This window comes from Mycetomoellerius zeteki, unplaced genomic scaffold, assembly GCF_001594055.1.
Source record: "Mycetomoellerius zeteki isolate Tzet28-1 unplaced genomic scaffold, Tzet1.0 scaffold324, whole genome shotgun sequence".
NCBI lineage: Eukaryota > Metazoa > Arthropoda > Insecta > Hymenoptera > Formicidae > Mycetomoellerius > Mycetomoellerius zeteki.
The window spans coordinates 316,646-338,866 of record NW_017257310.1 but is presented as its reverse complement, the minus strand read 5'-3'; the positions used below and the strand labels follow the sequence as shown (position 1 = coordinate 338,866).

The 22,221-nt window shown below is 29.0% G+C and overlaps 3 protein-coding genes across 3 annotated transcripts in view; all 3 read left to right on the top strand.

Annotated features, from left to right (window-relative positions):
• The first annotated feature begins 49 nt into the window (after positions 1 to 49).
• Jhbp16 (Juvenile hormone binding protein 16) lies at positions 50 to 6,243 on the top strand. Its single transcript, XM_018451850.1, has 4 exons — positions 50 to 259; positions 3,984 to 4,246; positions 5,671 to 5,782; positions 5,948 to 6,243. The coding sequence occupies exons 1-4, from the start codon at positions 199 to 201 to the stop codon at positions 6,241 to 6,243; spliced, it is 732 nt and encodes a 243-aa protein (XP_018307352.1). The 5' UTR covers positions 50 to 198.
• Positions 6,244 to 10,364: 4,121 nt separating this feature from the next.
• Jhbp2 (Juvenile hormone binding protein 2) lies at positions 10,365 to 13,773 on the top strand. The gene is made up of 4 exons (XM_018451854.1): positions 10,365 to 10,700; positions 12,192 to 12,479; positions 12,785 to 12,934; positions 13,258 to 13,773. Exons 1-4 carry the CDS (start codon positions 10,532 to 10,534, stop codon positions 13,407 to 13,409), a joined length of 759 nt encoding a protein of 252 aa, XP_018307356.1. The 5' UTR covers positions 10,365 to 10,531; the 3' UTR covers positions 13,410 to 13,773.
• Positions 13,774 to 20,066: 6,293 nt separating this feature from the next.
• The window catches only part of LOC108725079 (Juvenile hormone binding protein 3), a 4,694-nt gene continuing 2,539 nt past the window's right edge, over positions 20,067 to 22,221 (top strand). The window contains exons 1-2 of the mRNA XM_018451858.1: positions 20,067 to 20,281; positions 21,674 to 21,905. Of these exons, the coding sequence (XP_018307360.1) occupies positions 20,206 to 20,281; positions 21,674 to 21,905 (308 nt within the window). The 5' untranslated portion in view covers positions 20,067 to 20,205. The remainder of the gene's footprint in view (positions 20,282 to 21,673; positions 21,906 to 22,221) is intronic.

The following is a 22,221-nucleotide window of genomic DNA, read 5'->3' as shown; positions in this document are numbered from 1 at the left end:
ACAGTTCGCTAACCGTTCTCTCAGATGTATCGCAAACAGTGAAAGTGCATAGTACGCGCTCCTCGTCCGTGTAATACTGCAAGTAAATCGCCGTTCCTATCGTTCGTGAATATCGATAAATATTGAAGTGTTTTCTTTTACGTGCTTCAGATTTATTGAATAGAAAAAAAGAATAAGGGAGAAAGAAAAAACGAAGAGATGCAGTTAAAAGCTTTTTTGCTTGTGCTACTATTGCGCGCTTCAGTTGCTTCAGATTTGGGTAAGCAAATTTTGCACGTACTGCCAGTAAATTTCGATGTGTGATCACACATGTAATAAACTCCCAAGCCGGTAATTTAAATGCTTGGTTTGTAGATATATAAGAATAACACTGAATTTATATCGAAATCAATAGATTCATAACATTAGTTAAGCAAATTCACCAAATGTTTGATATGATACTTCAAAAAAATATATAATCATCAAATAAAATTATAATACTTCTTAATAAGGACATACGTCACTACTCAAAATACATTCTCAGTAAACACCAATTAAAAGTAATATGACATCAATGTTATAATTTTACACTCAATATAACTGTTAACACATGTGCTATATCTGGAGACACGGTAGTGTTTCGGCGCTAAGCCAAGCGCAGCGTTACGTTTACATAATTGAGAGTGAAATTATAACATTGGTGTTATGTTAGTCTTAATTGATGTTTACTGAGTTATATAAAAAATATGAAAATGTTATACATTGTTTTATTATTTTTGAGTAATATTTAAATTTTGGCAGTGCAATTTTCTTATTGGTTTAAAAGTTGTTTAATTTTTTGTTTTCCTTGATTTTATATAAGAATAAATTGTAATGTAAAATCGAATAGTACTTATTTTATAATATTTATTTGCAAATTAAAAAATAGGGAAGGAGCATTACAAATTAAATCAAATTTTATATATATAAAGAGTGTCCTGAAATTCAGAAGTAATATTATTGCAGCGTGAAACTTCATGAAAAAATTAAATAATAAAAGTGTAAACTATTTTTTTCGTACAGCTTTTTAGGCATAAACACTTAAAGTTTCCGTAAAATCTTTTAGGTATAAATGTTTAAAGTTTGACTAATCACAAGCGTTAGTTAAAAAGTCATCTATCCATGTGACGTGCAACAGTATTCGATCTAACAAAACATTACCGTTGTTCATACACGGACAAATAACTTTTCAATGCTTATGATTAATCAAATTTGAAACGTTACACTTGAAAAACTACTTTAAGGAAGAAATGACTTACACTTTTATTGATATTTAATTTTTCACGGTCTTATACTGCAATATTACTCTCAAATTTTGGAGCACTCTATACATATGTATATATATACATATATATTAGTAAAACTCTAATAAATATTCGTGCAAAAGTTCATTTCATTTAGATCTATTTACTCGTTTATAAATTCAATATTTACTTAATTTTTTTATTTACTTAAATTTAAAACTGCATCAAATATTATATATTCAGCAATTTTTAGTAATTAATATTTTGTGAACTATTGCGAAAATTGCAAAATGGTACAGGATTTTTCGACTCAATTTAGTCCGCTCTATCTTCACAAGAGCGCTTGGCAAAAAATTTCGAAACACCCTATGTATCGCATATTAGCATTCACTCTGGACTCTCATGCGATGCAAACTTTATTCTGTCTTTATCGTTCATTATATATGGATGAAAAATAAAATAACATTTACACCGCGTGAGCGCCTGAACATATTTTAAGAATTACATAATTGATTTCTTAAAGCAGTATCAGAAGATACTGCTGTGGGCGAAAAGATTTATATAAAATGTTATTTTCTAAATTTAAATTAAAGCATTAAAGATTAATTACATCATTGGAATTATCTAAGTTAGCGTTTATTGAAAAATATGTAAAGTGAAAATCGAAATCATCAAATTTTATTGCTGCTGTATTCTTATGATGAATTAATTTTTTAGTTATATGCTTACTTCATTATACATTTCAATTATACAGTCGGTTACTAAAAGGTAAAAAATTTTCCATGACATTCTTTATAATGAATAAATGATCTATGTATTCCAAAACCCATCGAAAAAAAAAGTGTTGCAACCTTTTAGTAACTGACTATACACGAATTTTAGAGATACAATTGTATAGATCATTTATTCATTATAAAGAATGTCATGGAGAATTTTATGGCCAATTTAAGCGAAAGATTTAATTAGAAGCAAGTCCTACAAGTTTTATATTACAACAATCTTATACTAAAATATAATAATATTTGCATACGTATATCAAATTCAAATTTTGGCTCTTTACAGTGTAATATAAATCTTTAAAAAATGAATGTATATATAGAAATAGAAATAAGCTAAATTATAAAAGTTTTTCAATATACTTTTAAGTTTTTAAAGAAGAGAACGAGAAGAGGAAATTACTTCTTTCTCTTATAAATTGCTATAAACCAAGAAAAAACTACATTATTGTGTTCCAATATATTAAAAATAAATATAAAATATATAAAATGTAATATAACTCTTAGCTAACATTTAAAATTACATGTAAAATATGCAAAATATGGAAAAGTATGCTAAATTGCGCCTTCCAGCTAAAAAACTGATATGTCGTTTATTTGTTGATACGTAACGTAATATCCTATTTTGTAATAGAATGCGAAATACACAAGTGAGATGTTCTCAAGGAACGTATAGTGCTATCAAAACAGAAATACCTGGAAGTGAAAGTTACATTATATGCGATTACGTGTGTGCATTCAATGTTAATACGAATATATTAACATTCAATGTTAAAACATGTTCTTATAATAATGTTTAAGTATCACACACCGCTAATTTAATTCAGCTCTTTGTAATATTACAAATAAATATTATAAGTAATTTAAATTGTAATAAGTTAAACTACGTTATGTGAATAACTCGAATAAGTAAAGAAGTGTCAAATACGGTCGAGACTAGATTTAAGTACCTATTAGTATTTCCTATGGTTAAATATAATAAATTTTAAATACATCTTTCAGTTACACTAAACTGCGTGTTGATATACTGGACTTGGAACGCAATCATAAGTCAACGACAAAAAAGTAATATTAATAACACAAAATTAAATGGATCATCAATTAATAATGATGCTGTAATAATAAGCATCAATTTGAATTTTAAATTGTATGTGACATCCTACTTTGTTTCATTTGTAATAAAATATATTGAAAAAGGATGTTAGCTTTAATATATTGTATCAATCCAATGTAAAAAATGTCTGTATGAGTCTCCGCGATTGTTAGTGCGTAAATTATATATTCATAAGACGATAAGATATAATTCGTAAACAATAAAAATGTAGTTACCCAACAAAGTAAACTACAATGAAATTAATTGCAAGCGTTTCAACTTGAGTCTTTATCAATACGGACGTGTTCATTGCTGAAGTCACGTCAAACTAAGTTATTAAAGTCTCTGTAGTGGGTGGGAGGGGGGTGGGAGAGGTTCGGATGAATAGCGTAGGTGTTGGTGAGTATTGGTGGAGGGTACTTGAGAGTGTGTGTGAGCGTATTCGAGCATTAATTGTCGATTTATAATCAAATCGTGGTGTCCGCGGATACCATGATCCACGAAGACTTTGATGAATTTCTTAATCTTAATTTACCCCATTTTTACAGAAAAATTGAAATATTTCCCATAATATTCATCGGAGAAAAAAAATAACGACACTTTCATTACATAATGGGATCTCGTGCTGTCGATTGAGCCTACTAAAAATTTCGTCCATCTAGCTGTTTTTTAGATATGAACATAGTGTTTCCGGTCAACTAGATGGGTCGGGTAAAGATACACTGTAGTGTCTCCTGCGCCCAGTACAGGCGCGTATACTTGGCGCTACCGTGTCTCTTGATATTATATCAATTCTTACAGAATTTCTTTTCAATGTGTATTTATGATAAATTGTCAATTATATGTTTTTAGAGGACAACTTTAAGAACTGTCACCCCAACGTATCAGGTTTTGACGTCTGCGTAAGAGAAGGATTGAATGCAATTCGACCTTATTTCAAAACCGGTTTATCGAAATACAATGTCCTCCCATTTGATCCCTTTTTTGCCAGAGAGGTAACAGCCACAAGAGGAGTACCGCACTTTGGTTTTACTTTAACTCTTCGAAATGTCACCGAGACCGGATGGTCCCTGAGTAAAGTAACAAAATTTGTTTCCGACTTAAATAATTATAAGGTACATACACTGTCCATCAATATAATTAAAAATTATACGTTATATCTTCAATTGGAATAACATATAATTCTATGCCATCGGAGAATTTGTTGTTTATTTTGTACATACAAGACGTGTTATGGCAAAACGTTGTAAGTGCCAAAATTATGAAAATGCATTTTATTGTATGAATGGATTGTAAGTATTGTACTATGTTTTATTACACACTAATATTTGTCATGGAAATCGCTGCTACAAGCGGAGAAGAATTGATAGTACAACTCATAAGGAATTCACGCATTTTAGGTAATTTGGAGAGCACGCAGGGATCGTTGGGTGTTTATCTTTTTTTCTTACTCAATTTTATTTACTATAAAATAATAGTTTTTTATCTCTACTATAATACTTTTATATGTAGAATAATTAGAGGAATCACACTATGTAAAAAAAATAATATAATTCTATTTAAAAAAGTGGAGGTGACCTTCATATTTTTTTGACGCCTCCATCTAGAAGAAAAAGTAATATGGCCAAAATATGTCCTCTTCGAAACAATTCCACTTTCATCACATTTTATTATTCATTTAGAAGAAAATTGATTGTATTGGTTGAAAATAGACTATCCTGTACAGCGCAAATAAAAATCATGACTTTAATAATAATTTATTTTAACAAAGAGATGAGTTTTATACAAAGAGTTTTATACAAAGAGAAATTCACAGATATGGTTATGAACAAAATGATAAAATTAATTGTTGTTTTCTCCTGTTTAAGAAAAAAAAATATTTCCCGAATACTCTAGAACAATTTTAATCACTACTTTTGAATTTAGTAAATAAAATTGAGTAAGAAAAAAAATGAACCCAATGATCCCTGCGTACTCCTCGCCTGAAATGCATGAACTCCTTTGTAAGTCCGTTGTGCAATTGGATTTACAACATTTTAACTTATAATTTTAATTAAATTTATAACATTTTGACTTACATTTTTATTTTACTTTATACCATTTTAACTTGTATTTTATTTGGACTTACAACTTGAATGTTTGAAATTTTAACAACTAACACAAATTTTAAGAATTATATTTAATTAAAATTTTTTTCAGAGACTGATTTTGTTTATATCATTTCTTTAGTTATTACAATAATTTTTTTATAGACATTTTGAAGTGATGGTTTTCAAGAAAATAAGTTTTTTCTTTTTCCTGAAAAATTAAAAAATAACACTTATAACATTTTGCTTTGCCTCATATATATTATTAGCGACTTCATATTTAGTTATCTTATAGTATTTCATATTTAAGATAAAAAAATATATTAAAAATTGATGGCATGATTATAATTATTTTCTGAATACATTGAATTTATGTTATTTAATGAGAAAAGTAGAATCAAAATAATGAGACAAAATAAAATTATAACTAAACAAAGCATTTCATCAATTAGATTGTGTACACGCAAAGTTTTCCAGAAAAAAAGTTGACTGGTGATTATGAGTTTAAAAGCGCATTCTTCAGCTCTACTATAAATAATAGAGGAAAATTCTCACTCACTTTGTGTAAGTGCAAATTTGCATTTGATTATGAAATCTATTCCAGTGATCATCAATATAAAGAAATATAATATTTTTATTATTAATGTTATGATAAAATATAACTGAAGTAAAAAAAAAACAGAAATATTAAAACTGTTCATTTATAATTTTATAATTTTTCCGTTACAGATGATCTAATACAAATGACCACAGTGACAAAATTGCCGGGACAAAAATTGAGAGCTCAAATGGATGTCCAATCTATCAAAGATTTGAAGCTTCACATTTCAAATCTTCTATTTGGCAAACGATTCCTTGAGAATATCCTCGATAAAATAATTAATCATACGTGGCAGCCGGGTTTCGTCCTAACGAGGGGCCTAATCAACGAACTCGTTTCGACTGCTTTCACAGAGATTTTCGATAATTCTTTCCGTAATTTTCCCTTCGAACAAATTTTCAAATCAAAGCCGTTTATAAATTAAATTGATTATAACGTTGAGATACATTACGCTTGAATTTTTAAAGTAAATCTATTAATTAGAAAATAAGTGAATGTAAGAAGTGTGTCTGTTAGTTTGTAAGCTATCCGTTAAATCATTACGAGAGGGCGAAATTTATAGAATAAATTCTGCAACTCTTGTTACGTTTACATAATAATTTTTATCATAGTGTGTATAGAAACTTCGTACATTAACACATAAGATATACGTGTGGCATACTACGTTAAGTAAATATATTCTCTTTTTTTACGATATACATATACACCTTTGTATTGTTAGGTCGCATTATTACCGAATATAATTTATGTAGCCATTCAATCTGAATTAATATAAAGTCTTAGTTTCATAGCCACAATATAAAGCACTTTCACAAATTGATATAAATATTCTATGTCTAACAAAAAATAAATTAAAAAGTAGTTTTATTGAAATTAATATTTATTCTTATAACAATTTTTATAATATTTTTATAAATATTTTACTAGTCCTTTACTTTTTATTATCGCTTTTTCTAAGAAAATGTAACAAATTCAAGATGTTTCATACTTTTGTTTGTTGGCTAAGACTGTACATCTTATTAATTCAATATATTGTGCATGCTGTCATATATGATTACTGACCGTTTTCACCAATGTATTGTAGATTAACTTTAATCTTAGTTCAATTTATTCAGCTACGTTTACACCATGCATTTAGGCCGTGGCCTATACAATAGATGTCCTTGTTTATTCTGTAAAGACACCTATCGTATAGGTCGCGGATTAAGCGCACGGTAAACGTAGCTTATCCTTTTATAATTCTTGAAACTAGAAAAAGATGAAGAGTAAAAAAAAGTTGAACTAAGATCAAAATTAATTTATGTATCTTGATGAAAATAGGCACACATCTTCTGTCGGCTGTTACGAAAATAAACATTTTGGTGACAGAACAGGGCATCTATGGAACAAGTCAGAATGAATTCCGACCGGAATTATTCAATTATTCCTTAGATTTTTATTGTGTTTTCTAGGGAAAACGGAATAATTCTGATCAGAATTCATTCCTACATTATCCCTTCCATGATAGGCAGGGTTGGGCAATTTAGAGCTGCGAGTAGTTTCTTACGTATAATACGTATAATACGTATAATACGTATAAAACGTACATATAATACGTCTAACATACGGTATATACGTATAAAAAAACCATGTATAAAATACGTTATGTTTAAGGAGATTGTAAGGCAAATGTAATATATTCAAGAATTACTTGAAAAAATTACAGATTATTCTAAATTGCATTTAAAAGTAATATAAAAAAATTAGAGACAATTTACCATCTGGATCAAAAGTTATTTCAATAAAAAGTAATACTTTTTAAATTTATACTCTGATAGAAATATATGAAAATGTATTATAAAATAATGATAAAAATTTCAATTTTTTTATATAAGTATTTTATAAATATTTATGTAAAATTACATTGAGATGCAGACATTAGTTGTTCAGCAAATAAACAAAATATTTATTTGTTATAAACTAATTGGTGAATCTCAACGAAACTTTGCATAAGTTATTTTTAGTACTTAAAATATTTTTGTATTAAAAAATTCAGATTTTTATTATTATTTTTAAAATTTTTGTTTTTAACAATATATATAAAACTAATAACAAATAAAATAAATAATCTATAAAAATGTATTTCTCAATAAAAACAGAATGTTATGAACACAATTTTCATATATATGTAGTTTGTTTAAAGTGTAATTATTAATACATGTGTTTCATGCCCTTACAACCTCTTTATATGCCCAACGCCCAACCCTGATGATAGGTACCCAGAATAGTTTTTTATGTCTCAATAGTTGCTCGCCTTGAGGATACTGCGGTCTTTAAACATATGTTTTTACAGAACACATGGAAACGTTACGAAGCATTGAACCGAAAAATGTCGTTAGATCATTGTCAGATAATGTTAATTTTGATCAGCGGGCCAAATTTGTGTATCATATGTTTTCCGTGTCATTCAACCGATCATTTTAATATTTTCAATAAATGCTTCTCTTAAAATCTCTTAAAGCAAAATTTGCGATATTTATAAAAGAAAACTGCGGAATGCGCATACATACGTTGTGCATGAATAAATAAACGGTCTGACTGCAGCAGTGTGGAAACTTAACTGAAGTATGCATGACCTTCCTTTTCTACCTACTTATCATATGCAACAGAGAGATCTTAAATAAAGATCTGAAAGATACGTTTCTGAAAGAATCCTTGAAATAATTTTAATTTATGTTATATTTAGAAAGTACTGATGATTTAAAGAATAAAAAGAAATTGTGTAAAATATATTGTCAGATTTTAGAAATCGTATCGTGCATAACTTATAAAAATGTAACAGCAATGGCGTACAACAAATAGTCTTCACTGAAAAATGACATTAACCGATAAAAACTAATAGAATAAGAAGAAGCTGTGTGAGTTAAAATATACTGTCAGATTTTAGAAATCATATCGTAATAGACTGCAAATTTCTGAATGCTTGTGTTATTGAAATCGGTTTGTCACATCATTTATATTGTTATTCAAACGGAGGACATACAAAGTCTCGAAAAAAATGTCCTAAAAATTGAAAACTACAACAATATCCCGAATAGTCATAATCCTGAAATTTAAAAAGCGTGACAATGTCTTAAAAATTCATAATCCTGAAATCTTAGAAATGGGACAATATATCCCGAGCCATAATAATATGACTTTTAGGGACATTGTCGCATTTCTAAAATTTCAGGATTATAATTTTTTGGGTACTGTCACTGGTATCTTCTTAAATTTCGGGATTGTGACTTTTCGGGATATTATTACACTTCTCAATTTTTAGGATTGTGACTTTTTGGGACTTTGCATGTCTATCATTTAAACAAATAAGTAGGATTCCGGATAAACCGAATTCTAAGAAGTTTTATAAAACTTCGTAAAAATATAAAATATCTATATAAAAGTATGAAATTTGTAAGTCATTACTCGCTGTAAGATTCGCTCTCCTGAAGTTAATCTACATCTCAGTCCTTCAATTTTATTTTTTCCTCACGTTTAAAGGCAGGAAGTACGATCGGCGACCGGCGACGATCTTCCGCGAACATTTGCGTGAGCAAGTCGGAAACGTGACTTAAAACGAACGTGACCAAGGCGATTAACGGGGCTTAACATTCTCCTACTCTCCTTTTGACTGTTCCATGACGTCCACTCTGACGTCTATCGAATGCTTTCTTTTTCTCGTACTCATCACCCATTTTTATCGGCGATGTTGCGTCTCACGTTCAATCGTTACCATTTAACCATACTTCCAAATTTTCGATGCGTTTACATATTTAAATTACGCAATTTAACAGTCTAATCAGTTGCATCAATAGATATTCAATATATTATGAATATTTATAATGCACGTAATATTTTGTACTTTGTTTCTAACCCATTTGCTAATTATTAGAAGCGGAGAAAATCGCTTTTTCTATGCTCTTTCCAATCATTAAGCGTGTACCACTTTAAAATTACCAGATAAAAGAAGAAAATTATAAACAAACGTCGGCAATTATTGGGAAAGTAAGCGCATAAATTAATCAATGGTTTCTTGGTCTCCTTCATCGGCTTCAGGGCCACTTATTAGAGGACTCTTACAGTGCATAGTTTACTGCGGTTAATTTAAAATTAACATTGGTAAAAGTTATAAGAACCTTCCATGAAATTCACGCTACTTCTATCGCTTCTTTCACCTAGGAAAGTTGATCGGCGAAATCTGTAATGACAATAGCTTAACCTACGCTATTAAAAACAGATTTAATTGAAATTTATTTAAACAAAAATATACATCATGATTTAATCAGAAACCCAAATATGGTTAATAAAATAATAAGAAATTATAGAAAAATATTTTATTTCTTTTTCTTCGTCAACATAATTTTGAACATTTAAAAACTGTGGCTCTACGCCACTCTGTATAATATACCCGCATTCTTATTATTATGCCATTTGTTTTGCACCTGTACATTGTTCAAATTAAAAAAACACCAAAAAGAGTACGCACTGACTCGATATCCCTCTTAAGGTCCAATCCTTTTCTTCTTCTTCGTCTTTGAGTATAGCGGGGGCAATGTCAAGGTCTATAAGGCCTGGCGCATCCCTGCCAGTCGATCATTTCTCGTCGAGAACCTGATCGTTCTGTAGAGTGCCTCGGTAGGTACCGGTTGATCATAACGAAGAAAGGAAAGAAGAAATAAAGCCATTTGCTAGACATGAGGAATACCGTACTACTGTGCTACGCATGCTCGCTGCTGATCGGCGCTCAGGCCATCGGAAGATATAGAGGCCTAGAGTTTCTAGAGCCTTGCTCCAGAAACGATCAAAAACTAGAGATCTGCCTCGCTAGAACAGCCAATACACTTGTCGACCACTTCCGTCAAGGTGAGATGTTGCAAATTTAAAACAATTAATATCTATATGTATTGGTCTTAAACTTGATATTTCTTATGTGACTTTTGATAAATTTCTATGAGACAACACATATTATCAGATGAGTGGACCGATTTCTAAACCGTTCAGGTTTTTAATAATAATGTATTTCATATGTTAAAAGATCTTATCTAATTTGAACAAAAAAATAAGATTTTTTAAATATGTATGGAAGTTATACAAAATCTTTTAATTAATTTTATTTCGGTTTAATGATATTTGTGTTTATTATGATTAATGACTGGTAATGCTTCGAAGAACTTTGAAAAAATTAAAGTACAGTTCGACCTGCCGTTTCTTACCGCGTCAAGTAAAGTTGCAGCAGATGATAGGAATTTGCGGTTCGTCGAAGAATATTGCTTGAGCATTTCTCTGTTCTTAACTTCTTCACTTTGCGCTGTCAGGAATGTTACTAATTTTAGCAAACTCGTTATTATTATAACGTGTAATATTTGATAAAATATAGTTAAAAAGCTCAATGAACTAAACAAATAACTTTTTATTATTTTTATCATTTTTTATTATTTGAAATAATTACTTTGAATAAAAGCAACTATAATATTTTTGACTTCTCGTTACGAAAAAATTAATCTCTTTAGTAAATCAAGCTAAATTTTAAATATACAAGAATGGCATTTATCAATATTTTTTATTAACTACAATGAGAATTATAATATGTTATTCTCTGTTTTGCTATAATAAATATATCTACTTCTAGTTAAGATTAAAAAATTTGTATTAAACGCAAATAAAATATATAATTAATTATATAATTAATTAAATATATAAAATTATTAAATTATGATAAAATTTATTATTAATTTATTGTTTTATAATTAATATAAAAATAGTAACTTTGAAGAATACGTTATAATTGTAATTGTATTTTTGTTTCCTGTCAGGGGAATTTTGTTAGATAAATATACGATATTTTATAATAATAACCTATATAATTTGTAAATAAACTGAAAGTTGAAAGTCTGAATAAACCGGTTCTGTAATCACGTGGTTTTTGTTAACGATCACAACACGTTATAACGGTGTATTCGAATGGTCACCCAGTGTCCTACATTCCACTTGCATTGTGCGATATAACTTCGGCACACCTGAAGCAATATAGCTTTCTTCAAGCTGTCAGCGCATGTAGCGGGTGGAAAATTATCCAATTCATTTTTGAGTGTAATAAACTTTTCAGAAGAATTACAAATAAGGTTGATATCATAATCTAATTTTCAAAAATTCAAATAGAATCAATTTTAAAAGTATCATTACGCTATTTTCGAATTTAATCGACACATTCAGGAGTCAAACAAATTCTAAAAAAATTAAATATTTTCATAGAAACTACACAAGATGTATTACACTGTGCACTGAGAGAATTTGTGTCATTTGTAGTGAAGCCGCACATTACAACGTTTTAACTACGTTGCAATTGCATTGCAGGTTTACCGCAACTGGGTTATCATGACGTGGAACCAATTATTCTGGACGAGTTGCATATCGCGCTTGGCGGTGGCCCAAATGGTTACAGGGCGCAATTTAAAAATATCACTGCGAGAGGAGTCTCTGCCCTGCGAATAACCGGCCTGAGGACGAGACTGACTGACGATGAAGTGCAATTACAACTAGCCTTTAGCATTCCCAGAATTAGAGCAGCCGCGAGATATCGGTCTAGTGGAACTTTAATCTTAGTACAAGCTAGCGGTGCTGGAGACTATTGGGGCGAATACGGTAAGACCGGTAAACCGGTAAACGGTGGACCGTTTGGGACATGCAATTTATATTAAATTTAACACATTTTTTCCAACTGTGTAAATAGAAGTCATTTTATTATAGAACTTTTGTATAAAACGTTTTTTGATATCTCGAATAGTTTTTAAATAACGAAAACGAGGGTTTAAATAATTTACAATTAATTATGATTATTACGAAAAGCACAACGTAATTTATGCAAATTTATTAGAGTTCAACGATACTTTTTATTTTATTCATTATGATTTTTTACATAATTTTAAGTTTTTCATTTATTTTTCTAGAGGATGTCAGGGCCAAGGTCTTTATTAGAGCGAAACCATTTTTATATGAAGGCCGTCGTTACCTCAGATTGCAGCAACTGAAAATGGATTTCAGCGTAAGGGATATCAGAATGGGAGTCGAAAACGTGCTCAACACTAATAGCATATTACGTAAGTTCTAATTTCTGTATAATAACTTTTAGATTGTTTCTTTCCTATTTCATGCTTTCAAAAAGAATAAAATTATAATCTTAACAATGCAATAATATTACAACAAAATAATAATATACTTCAGGATAAATAAAAAATTTATTTAAAAATTGAATCAAAAAATTAAATCAATATAAATTAATTTTAAAAAAAGAGTTAAATATGTGTCTAATAAACGCTATAGAATGGATATTTTTTCATTAATTCATTTAAAAAATGCATTTGAAATCTAATATTAATTTTTTTTAATCTTGAAACATATTCTAATATTACTTTCTTTTTAGTGGCAGCACTCAATCTTTTTATCAATACCAACAGTCAAGAGCTATTAAAGGAAATGAAACCCGATCTAAGGAGGAAGCTAGTACAAGTGATGTCGAGTTTCGTGGAAAATTTGTTTGCTCAAGTGCCGTACGACGCCTGGATTACTGATTAAACAGTCGTCTGATAATTATCGAGAGGAAAGCCCAATTGTGTCATTGATGCACCTTTGAACGTGGGTCTTGACACGGAAAAAAGAGAATTTTTATACAATCAAGAAACTGTTATAAAGTGTACAAATCATGGACGGAAATCATGGATGACATAAATATTGATTATTTTTAATCGGTATTTGTGTGCGTCGAGAAAAAGTTTGTACGTAACAATTAATGGCTTTCTAAATCTTGTATAAATTGCCCAAGGAACAATCTACATCTCCAAAGTTAAATAATTGTGTGGCATATACGATACAGGGTATTTTATATAAATTCGTATCACATACACACACACACACACACACACACACACACACACACACACACACACACACACACGCACGCACGCACGCACGCACGCAAATCGAACGAATATTCTTCGAAAATATTGAATCTTATTATTTATTTTGTTATCCGAAGCATAATAGTCAAGATATTCGTAAAAAATGTTAATGAATTTTAGACTAATAAGATTACAATCACAGTAATAAATGTTACACAAGTTATATAATTTAGAGCAGATGTTAACCGTGGATAAATTGTACCAAACTTTTTTTGCTTTTATTGTTCATTATTTATTTCATTTTTATTCCATTAATGACCTCAGAAAAGTTAAATTAATGATTCGAAACATTTTAAATAATAATAATAGCGTATAAATACGACGTATAGCATGTTTAAATTATCCGGATGTGTACTGTTGTTTAATGTTTTATACATATTTACAAATTTATATAGAATTAGACAACGGATAACAGATATTAAAAATATACTTATATAATTATAAAGATGTAAGTTTTGTACACAATTATATGTATATATATATATACGTGGATATAATATAATATCCATTCTCTTCTCTTAATATACATATATTAAATAAGCATATTAGTATATTTATCAAAATAATTAACTATTTAGTCAATTCTTTTTATTTGATCTCCGTTTTAAAATAAATTATTGCCTTATTTTGTAATAGTTTTTATTCAGTTTATATATCCCTCTGTTACATTACCGTTTTATTTTATGATGCAAGTAGATAGAGAATAGAACAATTTTAATTATTTTAGAAATCATTTCAATGCACATATTGATTATGTATTTCTATAAAAATTGTTTACAGAGTTTATGACATTTCTTCATAGCGAATTCGTTACATCTGCTATAATACGCGGAATAAATTGGATTTTAAGTAAAAATGCAATTTGGTAATTCATTTTTCCGATTTATTTTGCAAAATTGCGTCATTTAAATTTTATACGTGTGACTATTATCGATACTGACACGCGAGAATAATGTATGAAAAATAAGACACGTGAGAATAATGTATAAAAAATAAGATGTGACAAATGAGTGTCAGCTCTAAGGAACTTTAAGAGATCATGAAAATGAGAATCAAAATTATGAATAATGAAATAAGTAGAATAATCGGAAAATAAATGGTATTTGAAATTAAATTATCAGTTATATTTGCACACGAGTTATATCTTAAATAGATGAATGAATGAGCTGTTTTAATGAAAAAAAAAAACTATCGTGTTTATAATTAGAGAAATCATGTGTGTGTGTATACATTTTTATTTATCATCTCTTTATGTACTTATAATGAGTAAGTATCTCTAACATCTCACGCATATATATACCAGTGTAATTATTTGTTGTACCTAGAAATGATATAATATTCTATGCTAGCCTATGTACAATAATTGTTTTAAATATGAATAGCAAATTATTTTAAATATCAATAGAACTGAGGATTGAGAAACCTGTATGAGATTTCAAATGAGAAAATAATAACAGCGAAATAATAATTCTGACATAGAAGAAAATTGTATATAATACAATACAATCAATTATATTTCTTCAAGTTAAATCGCGTTTTCTTCTAGGAATTCTAACAAATAGATTCATTATCCTCTCTTGTGCTGAGTAATAAATATATAATAAGCTAATTATTATAGTTATTATTAATAATTTATTTCTTTTTATAACAAATTATACGCTCAGACATTTACGTCAAAGATCGCGATTAATTGGATTTACAATATAATATTATGCAGTATCATTTTAAGGGTGTCGACAAAAAATGCGGATTTATATTTTGTATTCCTTGATATAGAAAATTAATATATTTTAAAATATTATTAAACATTATTTTATATAAATAGATACGTTAACTAGAGATATAGATATTAATTTATCGCACATTTGCGCAGAGATTCTTATTTTTTAAATGTTAGTAAAAATTAGCGACAGTCTGGGCAAAAATCGCGAACTTTATTCCGACTTTAATATCTAAGTAAATAATATGTATTATTTTATAAAACGTATATCAACAATAAATATGATTAACATTTCATAAAACGTATATCAACAATAAATATGATTAACATTTCATAAAATGTATATCAATAATAAATATGATTACTTTGCGTTCTCTCACAGGAAACCGATCATCACTGAACACATTTTGATGCCGAGATCGAAGGCACCTTGCTCTCTACATACGTACACTCCTATGTCAACGTTTCGCGCGCGTCTTCACTATTATCAAACTAAAATCGCAATACCAGTGATTGACGCTTGCTCTGACATAAGAAACCCGGTATCTGGATTTATTTCGCTGATTCGCGGGCGGTAAAATTGCCCATTTGTGGTATGAAATTATTAAGTCAATGGAAGCAGGAAATTACGATTGTGCGTTATGCACGTATTCTCTGTGATAATTGACAGCTGTTGCTAAAAATAATTTCTCAAAATATATATAATAAAAAGTTCTTGTTTCAGAAAATGTTTTATTATTTGGTTTGAATTGTAAAATTACCAGAGAGCTCTTAGTCATATAACGTCAGTCGAGTCTATTTATAAGTAAAATTTACTCGCAGAGATCATATTGAGTTTTCAACTGATTTTCGAATAATGACATACCTACATTGAAACTGCGAAAACACTTCATATTGACATATTTCAAATAGAAATGAAGAATCTCAAAGATGTGTTCTTTTTCGAAGAATATTCTGAACTAATGTACAATAAGTTGGAGCAAAATAAACTATATCTGTTTCATTCCAACTTATTACACCAATGTACACTAGATCAGAATATTCTGCAAAAAAAATAGATCTCAGTCAGGAAAAAGAAATTTGATTTATGTAGGAAATGATAATTGCGTTTTATTAAAAGCCTTATTTCAAAATATTTTATAAATTAGTACAATTGAGGGAATGTAAACCCCCGGATTTTATTAATTTATTTGTTTATTTAACTGAGAGCTTAGTATTAACAGCTTAGTATTAACAAATTAATTTAATTAAACAATTTAATTTAATTAAACAAATAAATTTAATTTTACTAAAATATTTATTATAAATTTGTATCTTTGTAGAAAAATGTTATCTAATTTTTAAAAATAAAATAATCTACAAAATATTTTTATAACTAGTAAAAACTGTTTTTCTTATTGTGTGATGGATAAAAGAATAATTATAACTTATCAATATCTTGTATGTGTTTAGATTTGATAAGCACTATGTCACAGCTCTGATAACTTCAATGACTTCTTTGATTTGATGGATGACTACCAATTATGACGTTTTTTTTCTAATTCTAGCTAGCTTAGTTATTCGTGCGCACGTAAACAATCATTCTCGAACGTCAGGAAGTTATTATTCTCGCCTACAAGACTTCATTTACTATGTTTCAATGTCTCAACATAGTTTATAAAAACCAGAATTTTGAAATGATAAAGTGCGAAATGCATATCTATGAATTAGAAATGTGTTAAAAAAGAATGACTAGAATTTAATCGTACATATCTTATATAAATTTAAATTGGTCTATAACATTTCTTAGAGAGGCTTCCAGAAGCTATTTTTATAATTTTAATTATTTATGTATAACATATAATATATATTTATCTATTTATATTTATATTCTTATTATACGTATATAAATATATAAAGAAATTTTATAATATAAAAATAATTATTTGATTTGTTAGAAGATATTTATTTTATAAGAGCGTTTAAAAACTTTCAAAAATTAATATTTTCTTTGCAATAAGTTTCTTTAAATATTATGTATATATGGCTTCATTTTATGGTTATGACTATTGACGTGTGTAAACTTTGATTCTCGGGTGTTATTATTGGCTACGTTTACACCGTGCGCTTACTCCGCGACCTATACGATAGGTGCTTTTGTTTAACCTATAAGATAAACAAGAACATCTATTGTATAGGCTGCGGCCTAAATGCACGGTGTAAACGTAGCCATTTACATAATCTTTTAGCTTTAGGAAAAACCGCGAAAAACTATCCTTTTCATATATATCTACTTCCATTGATTCGTGAAACTCATTATGCATTCTTCACTACGTATTTCTTTGGTACGCATGCATAATCACATTAATGGTCAAATAGCAATGTCTCTTGTCTGCACGTTGCGTAATATACATATACGGACAATATCTTGGAACATTTGTCTTTTATTACTTAATTGGTCACTTAAAAGATGTTTTCTAAAAAGAAATTACAACTAGACCGTGATTATATTTTAAACCAACATTTAAAATCTTTCTCAATTTGCGGCACATTAAATATAACGAACTTTTGTCAAGATGCAACATTACATGCAAACTTAACTCAAGAAAGGAGTATACTAAGCTACGCTAGTTATATAATAGAAATTATAATTTATTAATTCGTTAAAAAAGCGATAATATAATAAACGTATCGGTCATTTTTAGTATTGTAACAAACTTTTTTAAAAACAAATATATCCCTCATACATACACTGTTAAAAATTCTATGAAATTTAATGTACTTTTAAATTACACAATTTGAATTTAATTTCATGACATTACATTAAATTTAATACATTTATAACTGAAAAGTATATTTGTTTACATGTGCATAAAATTTAATGTATTTTTCATAAAACTTTATGAAATTTAATGTACTTTTCATAAAATTTTATGAAATTCAATTTTTCTTAAATAAACATGAAATCTTCATTTACACAAAAAGAATCAACATTTTAAGGGGATCCTAAAGCCGTCTGTATTACTGACTAAATCATATAATTTTTGTACAACAAATACTTTTTTCTCTTCTACAGATTCAAAAATCCTTTTCCACGATTAAAGTATACTCATTAATACGTGTTTATGAGGTGGAGTTTATGCCGAGAACGACACATTTCGAAATTGATATATTTTTTACCATTTCTTAGTGTAACATGGCGTCTCAAGCTGTTAAGTCGTGACATTTGCTTGGTACAAAAGTTTTGCAACCTGTACTTATGAAATATTAATCCACAAACACGTAGTTTGCACGAATAAATAACGTCGAGTTCTTAGAATTAGACGTTTTATTGCGACGAATTTGTTATACGAAAATTGACACAAATATGCGACCGAATGTATCATAGGTTGCGTGAGATATTGGTGTGGTAGTATATAAAGACATGTCGATGGAAAAACAGCGACATCTAGTGACTTTGTCGGAGTTCGAGCTTCGCTTTAGGATCTCCTTAAGGACATAAAAGGTGTATATTCTCTATAAAGTGATTGGAATCAAAAACTTATACTTTTCACATAAAAATGAATTTTACGTACTTTTATTATATACTTATATTATACAGTACCCGCGGAAAGTTCCGGGCCGGCTGAATATCTCGGAAAGTATGCATTTTTGAGAAAAATGCTTTAGACAAAGATTGTAGGGTTTAATCAGATCTATTCACTGATCACATCCGCTTTACCTTGGGTGGCGTCGCCAAAGTTAAGTCAAGGTCAATTGATTTTTTTAAATGGAACACCCTATTTTTGATGCCAGAATTTAATAGCTGGTGTCAAAAGCTTTTCAAAACATTATAATAAAGTTATTTTTCATTAAGTATTTTTCGATTTATAATGCTTGAAAGTTACAGTACCGCCGGCATTAGCATTACGTAAAGTTCGATCGACGGCTAAAACCCCTTGAATGTTGTTCAGGATCATGTCCTGAATAAAACATTTGTCAAGGAATGGTACATCTCTTATCTCTATATTCCTATATACAAATTATAATAAAATATTGGATACAATTGGAAAGAACGAATTTAATCTTTTAATTTAAACGCCAATAGGAATAAAATTTAAAAAAAAACAGAAAAACTAACATCAGAATTATTTTTAAAATAAGTTTTTCAAAGAAACTAATGGATCCTCAAATTATAATCGCAATATAACGAGAAAATGATTATTTATGTAGAACGTCTCCCGAAACTATTCGATCAGATATCATACGACCTTGTCATTTCCTCTTTGCTTTCAGAAAAGTAGAAGTCCATGAGATATGAAACCGAAGCAACATCCGTGATACCGTTTAATAAAAAAGCATATATTAGTCTATCATTGCCTCCATAATATGCATGTCCACAATCAAATCACCCATCTGTACATATTCATTCTCACAATCGGTACATGTACTTTTCTTTTTGCAAATGCATAAAGACAGGTATCATATAAGTAACAATAATGGCTTTCGTTTTGTTTGTGGGGGATGGCGGGTGATATAGAGAGGGAGAGATGGTCATTGTTATAAGACGTCGGATTGTCGGATCATACACTTCCAGCCCGACCATCCTCGAACCATCTGCCGCCGTGGGTTCTTGGTCCAGCAACCCCGTCGTCGAATCTTGCACCCAGGCCTTTATTGCCGGAAGGCAATTTCGTTGAGCTTCCTGTCTGCTCATTTTCCATTTTTGTGAAAAATGGCATCAGCGAAGGCAACATTTACTATCTTCTTGGCCGTGGCGACGATCGGCGTGATAACTTCACGAGATATACGTAAGTAAATAGTACAGGTAAAATCCCCCAAAAAAGTAATATTTATGCTTTTAATATTGACCCTAAGTACTAACAAATAATATCAATGGAATAAAAATCTCTTTCAAATATATTTTTATATGGCTTATTTATTTTTGGTAAACTTATGTTGTTTCTCTAGTGTACTATTACACTATTATACAAGCAAGTTATTAAATGGAGAGAGAGCTGAATGCCAAAAGTCGATTTAATGTCTGTTATTACCATCGTAATTAAGATTTCTGATTACGTTTGCAGTTAAAAACTCATATGCACAATTTAAGCTGATATTGTCAACATTACGATTAAGTACTTCAGATGATCTGTAATTTTTGTTAGAATTTATTTGAAAAGGGTACACATAAATATAGTTTTGTGTATACAATTTTGCGAATACTAAATTAATTATTAGACAAGAAACATTTGAAGAATTATCACACACACACACACACACACACAGACACACACGCGCGCGCTCGCGCACATATGTATAATATATAGAGTATCTCACAAAAAGTGTTGAAATTAATCAGTTGTTATTTTTAAAAGTACATAGGGAAAATAAACTATTTTTAATAAAGGACACATTTGGCAATTTTATTTACATATAAAATAAAGATGTTCGGAAATATTTATTATTTAATAAATATTTATAAAAATATTGCTAATTTTGATAAAAAGTAGCTTCTCGTATAAGAAACATTTGTGGAAGCTTTTATTTGTGGAGAGAAAAGTCATATGCGTTATTAAATTCAATATTTTTGGATATATGTACATATAACCCTGGCGGAAATCTGCTCATGATGGGAAGATTTGGAATGGGATATATACCCTTCTAAAATGGGCATATATGAGTCCTGGGCATTTTTGGAACTATCTATGAGGAGATTTCCACTAGGGAAGTTTTAACCTTATTTTTACGTCCTTCAAATTGCCAAGAAATATTGCATAAAAAATATAAATCAACTTAACAGAATATATGTTTCTTTATAAATTATATTTATTTTGCATTAATGTAAATGTATTTAAATAGTGAATGATAAATATAAAATGCGTTCTTAATTGAAGATCGTATAAATTATATTAAAAGAATATTACATTATAAAAATTAAATCATATATTTATAAATAGAAATCAAACGGTAAAAAAATTAAGGATTGATAGCAACAACTGTTTATTATATAATATTTCCAATGTTACTATATTTGAAAGACCGCTAATGTTAAACATAATAATTTTAAATTAAATGAATTTACAATAGTTCAACATCTTAACGTTCTGACTGTTATGGCGCTTCTTAATTTAAAATTATTATGGTTACTATATTTGTTACTATATTTGTATCACTCTGATGACGGCTTCCTATGATTGCAGCTGAGTTCCTGCATATTTGCCAGACGCAAGATCCGCATTACGAGACATGTATTAGCGAGAGTATAGAGTATTTGAAGCCGTACCTTAAGACAGGTGTACCGGAATATAATATTCCATCGTTGGAACCTCTCATACTAAAAAAAATAACATTTACTCCATCAAGTAGTTTACAACTAGAGGCATCTGAAATTGAGACAACAGGTGCCAGCAACTTTATAATTAAAAAAGCGAAGTAAGTATAAAAAATGTAATACTGTTTATTACAGGACAGCTTGCAAAAATCAGTTTTAGAAGATGCGATCACGCGACACCGTAATATGTCTGTGAAGTAATTGTAACAGTATAAATACTTAAAAAATTTTTTATATGCAAGTTTGAAAAGTATTTCTTGTCACTAATCCTCTAATATAAAGTTAAACTTAACATTCTTACACAATATTTGCAATTTTTAATATCGGGTATATATCGATAACTTGTTTTTATTTACCAAATTAGATGTTTTGACTTAATTTAATTTAATTTGTTAAATAAAGCATAATTTGTCTTTC